Below are 12904 nucleotides of genomic sequence, written 5' to 3' on the forward strand. Positions count from 1 at the left end.
TTTATTTCAGTGTGATATTTTTCTATTTTATTATTTATTATTATTCATATTATTGTTGATATTTTATGTGTTTAAATTACTAATTAAATTTTCTTATAATACATTTTGTATTATAAAAATATGTAATTATGCATATAGTGGAAGGAAAACATAGCATATATAGGATTTGGCACAACCTGAGGTTTCAGGAAGTCACTAGGGAGTTTTGAAACATAATCTTCACAAAAGAGGCCACCTACTCTATTCAAAAAAATATTAATTTAAAACTTTTCATTTAGCCACATGCAGTGGTGTATGTCCCAGTGATGCAAGAGGCTGAAGAAGAAGGATCTCAAGTTTGAGGCCAGCTTAAGCAACTTCCCGAGACTTCTGCATCACAGTAAGACACCTGAATTATTATTATATTATTATTATTCCAAAATAAATAAAATAAAAGGTACTGGGGATGTAGCTCAGTGGTAAAGCACCGCTGAGTTCAACTCCCAATTACAAAACAAACAAAAACATAGTAATCAGTCATAGTAATCATAACATATTGGAATATACAGCTCAGATCAGAAACATTTGACACAGCACTGTGTTTGATGGAGAAAAATTAGAATTTAAAATAAATTGATGAATATGAAAGGACTTTATTGAAGCTTCAAGTAAAATAAAGGTAAACTTGTTCTTTTTATTAGAATTACTTTGTTGCTAATAACCAATTGTAGTATCTTTTCTCTAAAATAATAACCACAGAGTTTATGGATATAGAAGAGAGGGGGAGGAGAAAGTTTTTTAATCCAACATATCTCAGTTCAAGTTCTAGTTCTATTACTTGCTTATTACAGAGCTAGAGGTTGCTAGATGGAGTGTTTAGTAAAGTAAATTATCCTATTTCAATCTCAGATTTCTAGATTCAAAAATAAATATAATTATACAAACATTCACAATGTTATTAAAATTAGAAATTATGTATGTAAAATGATAGCATGTTTAGCCTTACTGCATGCTCAGTGTTATTAATAATCTTTAATTCCTCTTAGAATAACTTATCTTCAATTAAGCTATTATTTGAAATTGATTCAAATTTCATTTTACACTTATTTTAAATTCCATAACTATTCACTATATAAAAATATTACACTTTTTCTTTTAAGAAATAGCATTTAATCATTTTATCATTTTAGGCATCTATACCTATTTGCTTTTCTGGTATATTAACAATGGCTACATCCAAAATGAGTGTGCCCAAAATTGAACTCATGTCCTTAAATCATGTGTGCTATTTTGACAATACCATTGCCAAGTCACCTTAATCAAACACCTGAGGCTTATTTATATTTATGACAATTTCATCTCCGTTCTTGCTAGATGTTTGGGGTAAGTATCAGAAACTTTTTTTCTAAAATCTTCCAATGGTGGTTTTGTATATAAATTCTATGCCTACAGTCCCCTTCAAAACTGTCAATCAGGACAGAAGTGAAGTCTTATATGATGATAGCTCATGAAAAATAAATGAATAATGAAATAGAATAGACCCGAATCCAAATACATAAGGAATATATGTTACAATTATGATATAATCAATGAAACTACAAGTTAGTGAAGAAATGAACTATTCGATATATTGTGTTGGGACAACAGGATAATTGACTGAAAAATTTGGCAGCATCAATACATCTACTGAAAACTAGAATAATTCCCAAATGCAACAAAGGCTTGAAAGCAATTATACCTACAGTAACAACTGTAACCCCCAAAAGCAATATTAGAAAATATAGATTAATTGTAAGCTGGGCTTAACATACCAATAGAAAAACAAACAAAATTTTATGAATCCAGAATTCATAGCAAATGTAATAGAGTTGGCAGTTAAACATTGGAAATATACTCACATGGATAAAAATAGATACTATATATTACCTATTGAATAGGGACAATATGAATAACAAATGTTTAAAAATAAATGCTTAATAACAACTAGAGAAATTGTATAGAATATCATTTTTAGACTTTGTTGTTAAAATTTTAGACTATAAGTTTTATAGCTGGCAACATGGCAGTTATCAAGAAAATTTAAAATTTCCACTGGGAATTTATTTATATACTTGTACATATTCATTAAAGTGATATATGTTCAATTTATTTACTTCTCTATTATCAGTATAAAAGAATGAAACAAAAAATCCATGGAAAGTTGCCTTCTTAAACAGAATCACATACATCTGAAAAAATATAAATAGCTGTGAAAAAATTTGAGGAATTTATCCAGAATTCATATGAAAACACAAACCAAAAACTGACAAATTGTGAAAGATTAATAATCCAGCAAAGTGTAAGATTATATTCATATTCATTAATATTTTTTGAAATGTCTATTGAAAATTTGGAAATAATTCATTATTAAGAGGTATCTCAAGTGGGGAACTAAAAGAATATAGTTGTAGTAGTAAAATTTTAAACTTCTGTGTGTGTGTGTGTGTGTGTGTGTGTGTGCATGTCTGTAGTATGTAATATATATGTAATATATATATATTTACATTTATATTTTACGTATAAATTTTAATAATCACTCACTGAGAGGTGGTTTCAAAATCATGACAATAATGTGCTTCTGACTATCTGTGAAGCTCTTTGAAGAAAAGAGTCTTTCACTGTCAGCAACCTTGTTTTTGAGTAATAAATTGGAAACATGCCTCTGATATCTTCCAGTTCTTCTTTAGAGCAGAGACCTTCCTCCTTCATCTGTGAGATCATAGTTAATAATTCTGTGGTTTAATATTAATTTTAATGTCCTCTTCCCAAAATTTAACCAATAAGAATACGCAGTTCCTGAGAATGCTCTGATATTTTCTGTTCTAATTTAGATGTTTACAGGATAAAAGAATATTTGCCGAGCCTCTTAAATTTAATTATAGGGTTAAACAGGAGCAGCAAAAAGACCGCATTGGCTCTAATATAAATTACCTTCTCTCTGCAGGAGGAGCATTATCCGATGCTTGGACCGTGAGCGCATAAGTCCTCCCGACTATCAATTCCACCCCCGGAGCGATGGTGATAAGCCCTGTTGTTTTATTGATGATGAAGTCTCCCTGAGCCCCAACCAGGATCTCATATGTGATCTCCCCATTTGACCCTTCATCTGCGTCGACTGCAGTGAGCTGGAATTGAAAATCACAACATAAATCCTCTTGGGATTCAACTTTTCACCATTGTGTTATTTTTTTCCTCCCCCAAACCACAAGGAGCTTGTTTTCAAAGACAAAATATAAGTGAAGAAACTTTTCTTGGCATATATGCTCTTGTTTTGTTGATTTGAGGCTCCTGTGTTCTATTAGGATACTGAAAAAAATTGCAAAAATACTGAAAAAAACAGTTGCAAAAAGGTTTTCTTCTTTTTTAAGAGTGATGAGAGAAAACCTTTGAATCTTGAAGACTATTTTTATGTTAAATAAATAAAACAAAGGAAATTCCTAACATAAAATCCAATATCCTGTAGAAAATTTAATATTTTTTCTCACTTCCTGTTGTTGATACATAAATACATATTTCTGAATTCTGAGATCAGGGGAAAAATAGGCAAAGTGCTCTTTATTACTGCATCTTTCCTTTTGCTCTCACTTTTTTCCATCATAATGTATTCCTGCCCTATAATCTTGCTGACACTGATGTGTGAAAGACTGATAAGGTTACCGGAATTGCAGTATAGAAAATAAACTAGTGTTTCTTTAATTGCAGAAAATAAAAGTTAATGCAACTCCAGATATAATTTTTGAGTAAATAAAAATATTCAGACCCCCTGAATTGATATTGTATAAGCATCTAAACACAGGTAGAGCTAATATCCACCTATTTAAAGTCATTTTGAGGCAAAGAGTATCTAATAAAACAGTATATTTGGGTTACTATATGAAAAGAAAATAACTTTTATTAATCCTATAAAACAACGTTAAAGAATAATGATTATTATAGACAAGGATCCTTGATTTCCTGATACATATATACAAACTAAAGAAAGAAAAAGAATAGAAATGGATTCTAGTGGGAAGTATTATAATATGCATTGTACAAACATTCACAGAACTTTATGTTTTCTTCATACCAAAATTTGCATGAGGAGGAAAATAGATGAGATTTAAACATGGAAGAAGACAAAATGTTTCTATTTCTATTTCTGTTTTCTATAAGGAAAACATACACAACTTTAATACATAGTAGAAACCTTTTCCTTATTTAATTACATTTTCTCATGTGACTCTAATCCCATGTTTTACTTCTATAATGTCAGGAGCTTTTTATAGCTCACAGACTCCATTGGGAATCTGACTAGTACTCTGGGGCACACTGCTTTCTTGATACCCTGTGAATGTCCACATGTACCTTGAAACTTCACTTCTATTTCACTTCATAGTAATGAATGGCCCATTTGAAGGTTCAGTTTTAATATTCCCCATAAATGTAAACAAAGTTTTTCTTATACAACACCCCATGAGGATTACATGGATAGGTGGGATATGATCTATTTCTGAATTTACTGCAGTTGCATTTAGCCTGATATTGTACACAGAAATATCAATAACAAAAATACTTGGAAGATAAAAGGAAATTTGAGAAACTGGCATTAATACAGCTAAATCGTGTGGCTGGATACTTTAGGGTAGACAGATGTGGCTGCCAGAAGGAAAGACATTTCATTAAATGATTCTGTGATGTACATGAGAATGACAGACATAGACCTTAAGGCAAAAAAGAAGGAAACTATTCAGAGAAACAGCTAAAATGAATGATGTATATTTATGAAGCACTGTTCAAGTCAGATAAATTCGTTCTCTTTTGTGTGTGGATAAAGTTAGATAATTAGAGGGTGGGGGTAGGAGAGGAGATATCAATTTTGATTATAGTAAATCACTTAAGCAAAATGTCTCAGGAAATCTTAATTAAAATTTAGCTCAAATTGGATTCAATATTAACATTCTTCCTGGGACTTAAATTGGCTAAAGGAATTTAATGATAAATGGCAACACATCAAGTTAAGGAGAGGTGTTGAGGAGTGTGCTTCAGGGACATGGGTATCATGGCTGGTCTTATTTAACATTTTCATAAATGAGGTTGGAAGGGAAGATAAGCTGGATGATAATTAAATTGAGAAAGACACCCATCTGGGAGGTTCTGTAAATACTGCACAAAGCTGTGAAGCACAGGCAAGAGAAATACCCCTAAAATTGCAGAGCCAGTCAACCACAGATAAGGTATCATATTCAGGGAAAACGACTAGCTCCTCAGAAACTATTAGCATGTGGAAAGATTAGGAAAAAAAAAACAATGAATTCTATTTTTAGGTTAGTTAAATAGCTTTATACTATTTTCAGTCTCTTACCGCTAAATAATAAAATATGGGTTAAGAATCAACATACTTTTGAAGAAATCAATGATAGTCCAAGGTTGGAAAAGAGAGCTGAGACTCTGACTTTGAACACCTGACTAATAATAATGTATTTCATGCAAGCCAAGGCACTTCTTTAGTCCTCAATATTACTAAGCAGTAGACTTTTCCTTCTGTATTCTATCGTATGTTGGTAGATAGAGCTTTAGATGCTAGTTTTGCAGCTAAACTATGGTGAGGGTTTAATTCAGCTGCAATTCAATAGCTGACCAATGCCAGTTTCCACTGCTCCTCTTGTCTTCATGTAACTAAATCAAAGGTTCTCATGAAATAAAACAGTGCCAGCAAACAGGAAGAATATAATTGATGACATGGTTTTCATTTATTCCAGAAGCTAAGTTTCTTGATATATATATATGAATCAAAATTTAATTTCAAATGCTAATTTAACTTGAAATTATGTCACTTCAACCACAAAAATACAATTGTAGAAAAAGAATTTAAAGATTGTTTATTCTTCTTATTTTGCTTTATGACTGTTTCTGTAGGGAACATTATGATTTGAGATCTTGGTATTCGGTGCCATGTGATCACTTATATGTCAAACCATCTGTTATAATTTTGATTTGGGATCCCGCGCAAAAAACCCATGGTCCAAAAGCTTGGTCCCCAGTGCAGCAAGGTTCACAGGAGGCGCTTTCAGCAATGATAGGATGATGAGGGCTTTGATCTCACTGATGAATTAATCTATTGATAGCAGAATGGACTACTAGGATGTGGGACCTAGTTTGAGTAAGTAGGTCAATTCAGGTATGTCTTGAAAAGGTATATCTTCCCCCTTACACCTCTCTCTCTCTCTCTCTCTCTCTCTCTCTCTCTCTCTCTCTCTCTCTCTCTCTCTCCTTCCTGGAAGCCATGAGCTGAGGAGAGCTCTCCTCAGCCATGTTCTTCCACCATGATGTTTCTGCCTCGGAGACAATCTGCCATGGACAGAATCCTCTAAAACTTTGAGTCAAAGAAAACTTTTCTTCCTCTAAGTTGTTCTTGTGGGGTATTATCAAAGCTGACTAACATGCCCTCTTTGATCAATGTATGATTATTCATACAATGGGCAAAGATCTTAATATGAAGATAGTGGTGTGGCTTTTGTGTAAAAATCATAATGATGCCTGTTGTCCCAGTAGTTTGGGAGGCTGGTGCAGGAGGATTGCAAGTTCAAAGCCAGTCTCAGCAAAAGTGAGAGGCTAAGCAACTCAGTGAGACTCTGTCTCCATATAAAAGGCAAAATAGGGTTGGGGATGTGCCTCAGTGGTCGAATGCCTCTAAGTTCAATCCCTGGTAGCCCCCCAAATTATAATGAATCATTAAATGAGTGATAATAAAGTAATTAAACATTTCTCTATACCATTTTCTCTGTTTGACTTCTGAATTAAAGAATTATCTATATTTTAAAATCGAGCACTTTTAAAAATACATTTTTAAAACATTTTTTAAAAATCTCTAATTATTCAGGTTGAATATTTGAATCAAAAAGACAGGGGGAAAAACAGCGCCACTTGAGTAGTATTTGACATATTTAGAATAAGATAGGACCATGAATGCTCAAGTTTGATTCTTTTCACAAAGATGTTAAATGTGCAAGATGCACTTTGAATTGATGTTATGCTATAACTTGTAAATCTCAGTTGTAAAAAGCCTGAAAAATATTGCAATCTTTCCAAAGAAAAGTGTTATAGAAGTAAACTACTGAGACCACTTGTTATTAATGCCAGATAACATAATTCTTGGAAAAATATGTAGGAAAACATTTGTTTAAAAATAATTAATGATCATGTACAGTGTTCCCAGGCAACACAGTAGGAGTGAAGTGTAAGCTAAAATTGGTAAATTATACTGGGCTCTGTGGTTTTTTGCAACTTACTGCCAGATGAGAGAGATTTTTCAATAATAAACAAAGAAATCCATATTGACATGTTATGACAAGTGCAATTAAAAAATGAGCCCAAGGAACATTGAGTGGGTGATAGGATAAGCATGAAAGCCTTTCTGGCATAGGTTACAGTTAAGATAGAATTTGGAAAATGAGAATATGACTGAAGAAAATAGATTAAGAGCATTTTATGGGAAAAGGAAGGGCATATGTGAATGAAATACAGCCCTGTGCTATATAACGGCGTCTTGAACAACAACAGATTGCACAGACAGCAGTGCCTTCATGAGATTATAATGGAGCTGAGAAATTCCCATCACCTAGTGAAGTTGTAGGCATTGTAACTTTAAAATGCAATGCATTACTCATATGTTGGGGGCAGTGCTTGTGTAAACAACACTCTGCACTGCCCGCAGTATAAAAGTATAGCATACATGATTGTGCTCAGTTCCTAACACTTGAAAATAGTAATGAGTAACTGTTACTGGATTATGTTTATTTTACATGCTACACTTGTCATCATTGTTTTAGAGTATACTTCATCTACTTATAAAAACATTTACTATAAAACAGTTCATCATGATATGCCAGCAGCAGTAGCTTCAAATGACTTGTTTATGTTGTCTCTGAATGCCACATTGAGTAATGGACCTTTATATCTCAGTTTGCATATGTATGTATGTGTTTGCACAGTGATGAAATCATCAAATGAAGCATTTCTCAAAAAAACATATCCCTGATGTTAAGCAACACAAGGTTCTGCTAAAACATTCTCAGGGATGCCAAACACGATGAACTAGAAAAAGACGAGCACGCAATGAAGTTGCTGAGCTCAGTTGAGACAAGCTGATTAAGAGTTTTTGCTGGTTGTGCTAAGAGAGTTTAGAACACTACAGCAGAGCTAAAAAAAAAAAAGAAAGAATTAACTTATATTTGATACTTACTATGTATGGTTGTCTGTGTTGTTTCCTTTTGTGTTTTTTTTTTCTGTGTGTGCATGTGTGTGAGTCTGTGTTGTGTGTATATTTATGGAGGGCAGGGAAACCTGGGGAGGTTAGTAAAATTTTAGAAAAAAAGGATGTAAGAGAAAAAATTAAAAGTAGAGATCAATTATCATTTTATTGTATTTATCTATCTATCTACTTATATATTTATTTATTTTGAGATAGGGTCTCACTAAGTTGCTTAGGGCCTCAGTAAATTGCTGAAGCTAGCTTTGAACTTTCAATTCTCCTGACTCAGCCTCCTGAACCACTAGGATTACAGGCATGCATCACTGCACCCAGCTGGGTCAGTTATTTTTAATGGTTCTTATATATGATGAAAATTATGGTTAAATTCTGCTGGTATCCAAAATATGAACCACAACATTTCATACCTGATTTAGATGACAAACTGGATGTGGAGACAGAAAAGTTTTCGTCAACAGCATAAATAATAAAATCAAACATTAAAGAATAGAAGCCATATTGTTTTCTGTGGTAAAAATAGGCTACTTTCACATCACAGGTTTCTGCTGGTATGAGATTTTCTGATTTATATAGAAACACATTTTGAACTTTTAATGACAAAACCTCTTTGGTTATAGAAACCTCATACTCTAAATATTTGTTGACTAAGTTGGGTAGTCTGTTAGAATCTAAGCATAAGACAGTCAAAGGAATTTATTTTTGTTCTAACTTCAAGTGCATTTCACCTAGAGAATTTAAGGGGAGTGATAGAGAGCTGGAGTAGGGGTTTTCTGAAGGCATAGTCATTGAGGAAGCACTGTTTGTTCTTCTCAGAATCTCAGATCTTGTCTGGATTTTTTTGATTTGATTTTCTACCACAGAAGGGGGAAAAAAAAAGATTGCACTGTTTGCACAATTCACTTCTATCTGCTTCCAAGTATGTCATGGTGATTCCTATTATTTTGTATTTTACATTTACTAAGGCAGATTTTTCTGGATATTTATTTATTTATTTATTTGTCTGGTCTATTTGTAAAAGTATAAGAAAAAAAGAATTCTTCAAGTTTCGTGTAACAGGTTGCAGAATTGCCTTTACATTAAAAAAATTGTGACATTTAAATTTTCTTAAACAGTAGTTACTTTATTTTAATTCAACAAAGAATTAGTATACCAACATGCTATTTATTATGATTTTATTAGATGTATATTTTATTACTTAATATAAAATTTAGTCATAAAATGAAAACACTAACATAGTAGTTATGCAAAAACTCTATAACTTATAAATGAAACACAAAAGGACTAAGTTAGAATGAGAAAAAACAAACAGTATTTTTGCTCCAATTAATATAGTATATTTATTTTTTGCTTTTTTGTTTTCATCTACTTCATCATAGGATAGTCTAATTTCAAAATTCATAATTCTGTTCCTTCTTTTATACTACATATCTGGACCCACCACTACAACCTCACTAACATCCATTTTTTACAGTGGCAAAGAGAAGCATATTGGAGACAGAACTTTGGCAATGATGATTGGGTATATCACATAAAAATTAGTTAAAATCACTGGCTGTTAAAATTGAGAAAATTTTATCTCTGATAAAGGATTTGTGTTTATAATCTATAAAAAACCCTTTAAAGTCAATACTAAGAAAACAATACAACTTGTTTAAAATAGGCAAAGGATTTGAACAGATATTTACTAGACGACTAATAAGCTCATGAAAATGTTTTAATGTCATTAGTCATTAGGAAAATGCACATTAAAAACATGAGATACTACTAAGCACCAGCTATGGTAGATTTAATATGGAAAGTGAAAATACTAAGTGCCAATGAGTCTATTATTAAAAATTAAAATGGCTTAATGGCAGTAAAAAGTAATCTGGTAGTTTCTTTAAAAAAACTTAAGCATATGACAGGGTTGAAATTCAGTGGTAGAGCACTCGCCTGGCACACACAAGACCTGGGTTTGATGCTTAGCACTTGATGAGAGAGAGAGAGAGAGAGAGAGAGAGAGAGAGAGAGAGAGAGAGAGAGAGAGAGAACACCCTTAAGCAAATATGCTTACAATAAAACCTAGTAAGTCTCCTTCTAGGTATTTATATATACCCATAGGAAAAAAATATATGATCATTACATGATGTATACATGTCAAATTATCACACAGTTTCTTGTAAATATAATTAAAACAATATTTTTTTTAAATTTGTCTATAAAGAGATTTGAACAGAATATTCTTAGCCATATTATTCATACTCTCCCAAACTAGAAACAACTAAATATCTATCAATTGATGAACAGATAACCAAATGTATATTTTTATATAGTGGAATATTATTTCATAATTCAAAGAAACAGAAATGTAGGATTGATTCATGATGGTGCAGTATGTAGATTAGCCATATAAACATTATGGTATGTAAAAAAAATGAGAGAAAAAAAGAAAACTACATGTAATATGTATGATGATTTTTATCTTAGATATTCCCCAAAGGCACATATGCTAAATACTTGGCCACCAGCTATGGTGCTGTTGGGAAATGGGTGAACCTTCACTAGGTAGTGTCTAGTGAAAGAAAGGAAAGTCACTGGGGTGTGCCCTTATGGGGGCTATTGGTGTCTTAGCCCACTGCCTCTCTATTTTTGCTTCTTGTTTGCCACAAGGTGAGCAGAGAGCTCTCTGCCACATGCTGTCCACTATGATGTTATGCCTCATCTCAAGCCCAAAGGCAACAAAGCCAAGTGAACATAGACTGAAACCTCTGAAACTTGGGACCAAAATAAATCTTTCTACTTTTTAAAGTTTATTTTTCTTAGAAATTTGGCACAAGGCAGAAAGCTGAGTAATATAATATGATTTCATATTTTTAAATTTGTAGACAAGAAAAAGTTTTATCAGTGAAATGACTGCCTAGAACTGTAGAGAGAGTATTGAATGCAAGTGGGCATGAACAAACATTTGCAATGATGAAATGAAATGTACAGACCTATGTTGTAATTGTTGTACAACTGCCTAAATTTAGTAAAATAATTCATAGAAGAATACATGTATATTAGCACATAAAAATTATTAACTCAGGAAGGCTCTCAAAAATTACAAAGATAATTTTATCCACACATATGATTACTTTTATTCATCTGTGTCATTATGCCCTTTTTTTGGCATTAATAGGATGTCCTTCGGGCTAATTGTTCATGTTATTTCATTATTTGATTCATTTTTCTCCTTTATTCCTCCTTTTGTAGGCACTTTCCAAACTTTAGTTCAAGGAATATTTGTTTAAGTCTTTGTCTTTTAAACTTTTATAGTTTCCTCTACTCTCTCGATTCTAGGAATTGACAATCAACTTCACACCACTTCTTACCAAATTTTGAAACCTAGATCTTTTTCCTGGGAATGGAAAAGGGAAAAGCCTGGCAAAAAAGAAACAGCAGTACCATAGGTGGAAAAGAGATTAGAATCAACAATCATAACTTTAAAGACTGAATCAGTGTTAAGAATAGTGATAAGTAAATAAGCAGTGCGGAAAATGTAGACTATGGAATAGATAACACATAAACAAGGACTTCAAGAAAATATGATGATATTTTCCTGCGAGAAAATGTTGTAGACCAAAGTATAACTCTCCTAGATGCTCTTTTCAGATGTAGCACCGAGTCATGGTCAATGCTGGAAAAGTGCCCAGATTTGACTTTTCTATAAATGAAGGTACAAGATATACCTGAGAGTTATATTGAGATCATTTATTACCAATATGTCCCTTGATGAGTGCCAGAATACTAGGTTTACATGTACCACATGGATCTTTTTTGCTTGTTTTGTTTATTATTGCATTTGAAGCCTTAAGAGAAATCCTAGCTTGACCTAAGCAGATATATTCTGTGGCAGCAGCTATAGCTTAAATATGCATAATATGTTTCAGAATGACATCACTTAAACATTGTCACTGGTGTCCCGGCACTATAGCTCTTTTAATTCACCAGATGTGGTGGAGGGTGGGATTGAATAGAAACAAATATTAAGAAAATTGAAACCAGGCCCAAGAATGTGCATAAGGAAGTACATCATGATCCCATATCTCAGATGATTTGCTCCTGAAAATTCACCAGGGACATTTATGGGAAGCTCTTGGAACATTCAGGATGAACTTCACCCAGAATTTGAATACACCCAAACTACAAGTTTCTAAGAGACACAATAGTTCTGTGCACACAAAGCCTACTTAAAGTACTTTCATACCATGTGTACTTGGTGATGTACGTGGCCTGCACATCAACTCTGGAAATTAAGAGCTGAGAGGAATCTGGAGGCTTGTGAACTGGAGTTGGTTTGCTCGACCCACTTGTTAACCCAAATAAACAATGTAGGGAGTAATCTTCTTCAGTAAGCTGGCATTACTCAGGAATGACTGATGTAATCTGATGCATTTAAAAGTTTACAGTTTGTTCTACTGGAGAATCAAGTCAGGGAGGAATAGTGTGGAAACAGGCCAGTCTAAATTATAGCAGGATATAATTTTTAAGTATGGTTGCTATCAGTGTTCTCTCACAGGCATAGTTTTATTAATTAGAAAACAAAATTATTTGTCTGAGCATATAGCTCAGTGGTAGAATGCTTGCATAGGCTGTGTGAGGTTCTGAGTTCAATCTCTA

The 12904-nt window shown here is 32.9% G+C and overlaps 1 protein-coding gene across 17 annotated transcripts in view; it reads right to left on the reverse strand.

The window, feature by feature from the left end:
* Positions 1–12904, reverse strand: part of Pcdh15 (protocadherin related 15) — a 716528-nt gene that overhangs the window by 271024 nt on the left and 432600 nt on the right. For all 17 annotated transcript variants that reach the window (XM_077799359.1, XM_077799358.1, XM_077799357.1 and 14 more), the window contains one exon: positions 2950–3143. In XM_077799359.1, the coding sequence (XP_077655485.1) occupies positions 2950–3143 (194 nt within the window). The remainder of the gene's footprint in view (positions 1–2949; positions 3144–12904) is intronic.

Source organism: Urocitellus parryii, chromosome 5 (genome assembly GCF_045843805.1).
Source record: "Urocitellus parryii isolate mUroPar1 chromosome 5, mUroPar1.hap1, whole genome shotgun sequence".
Taxonomy (NCBI): Eukaryota; Metazoa; Chordata; class Mammalia; order Rodentia; family Sciuridae; genus Urocitellus; species Urocitellus parryii.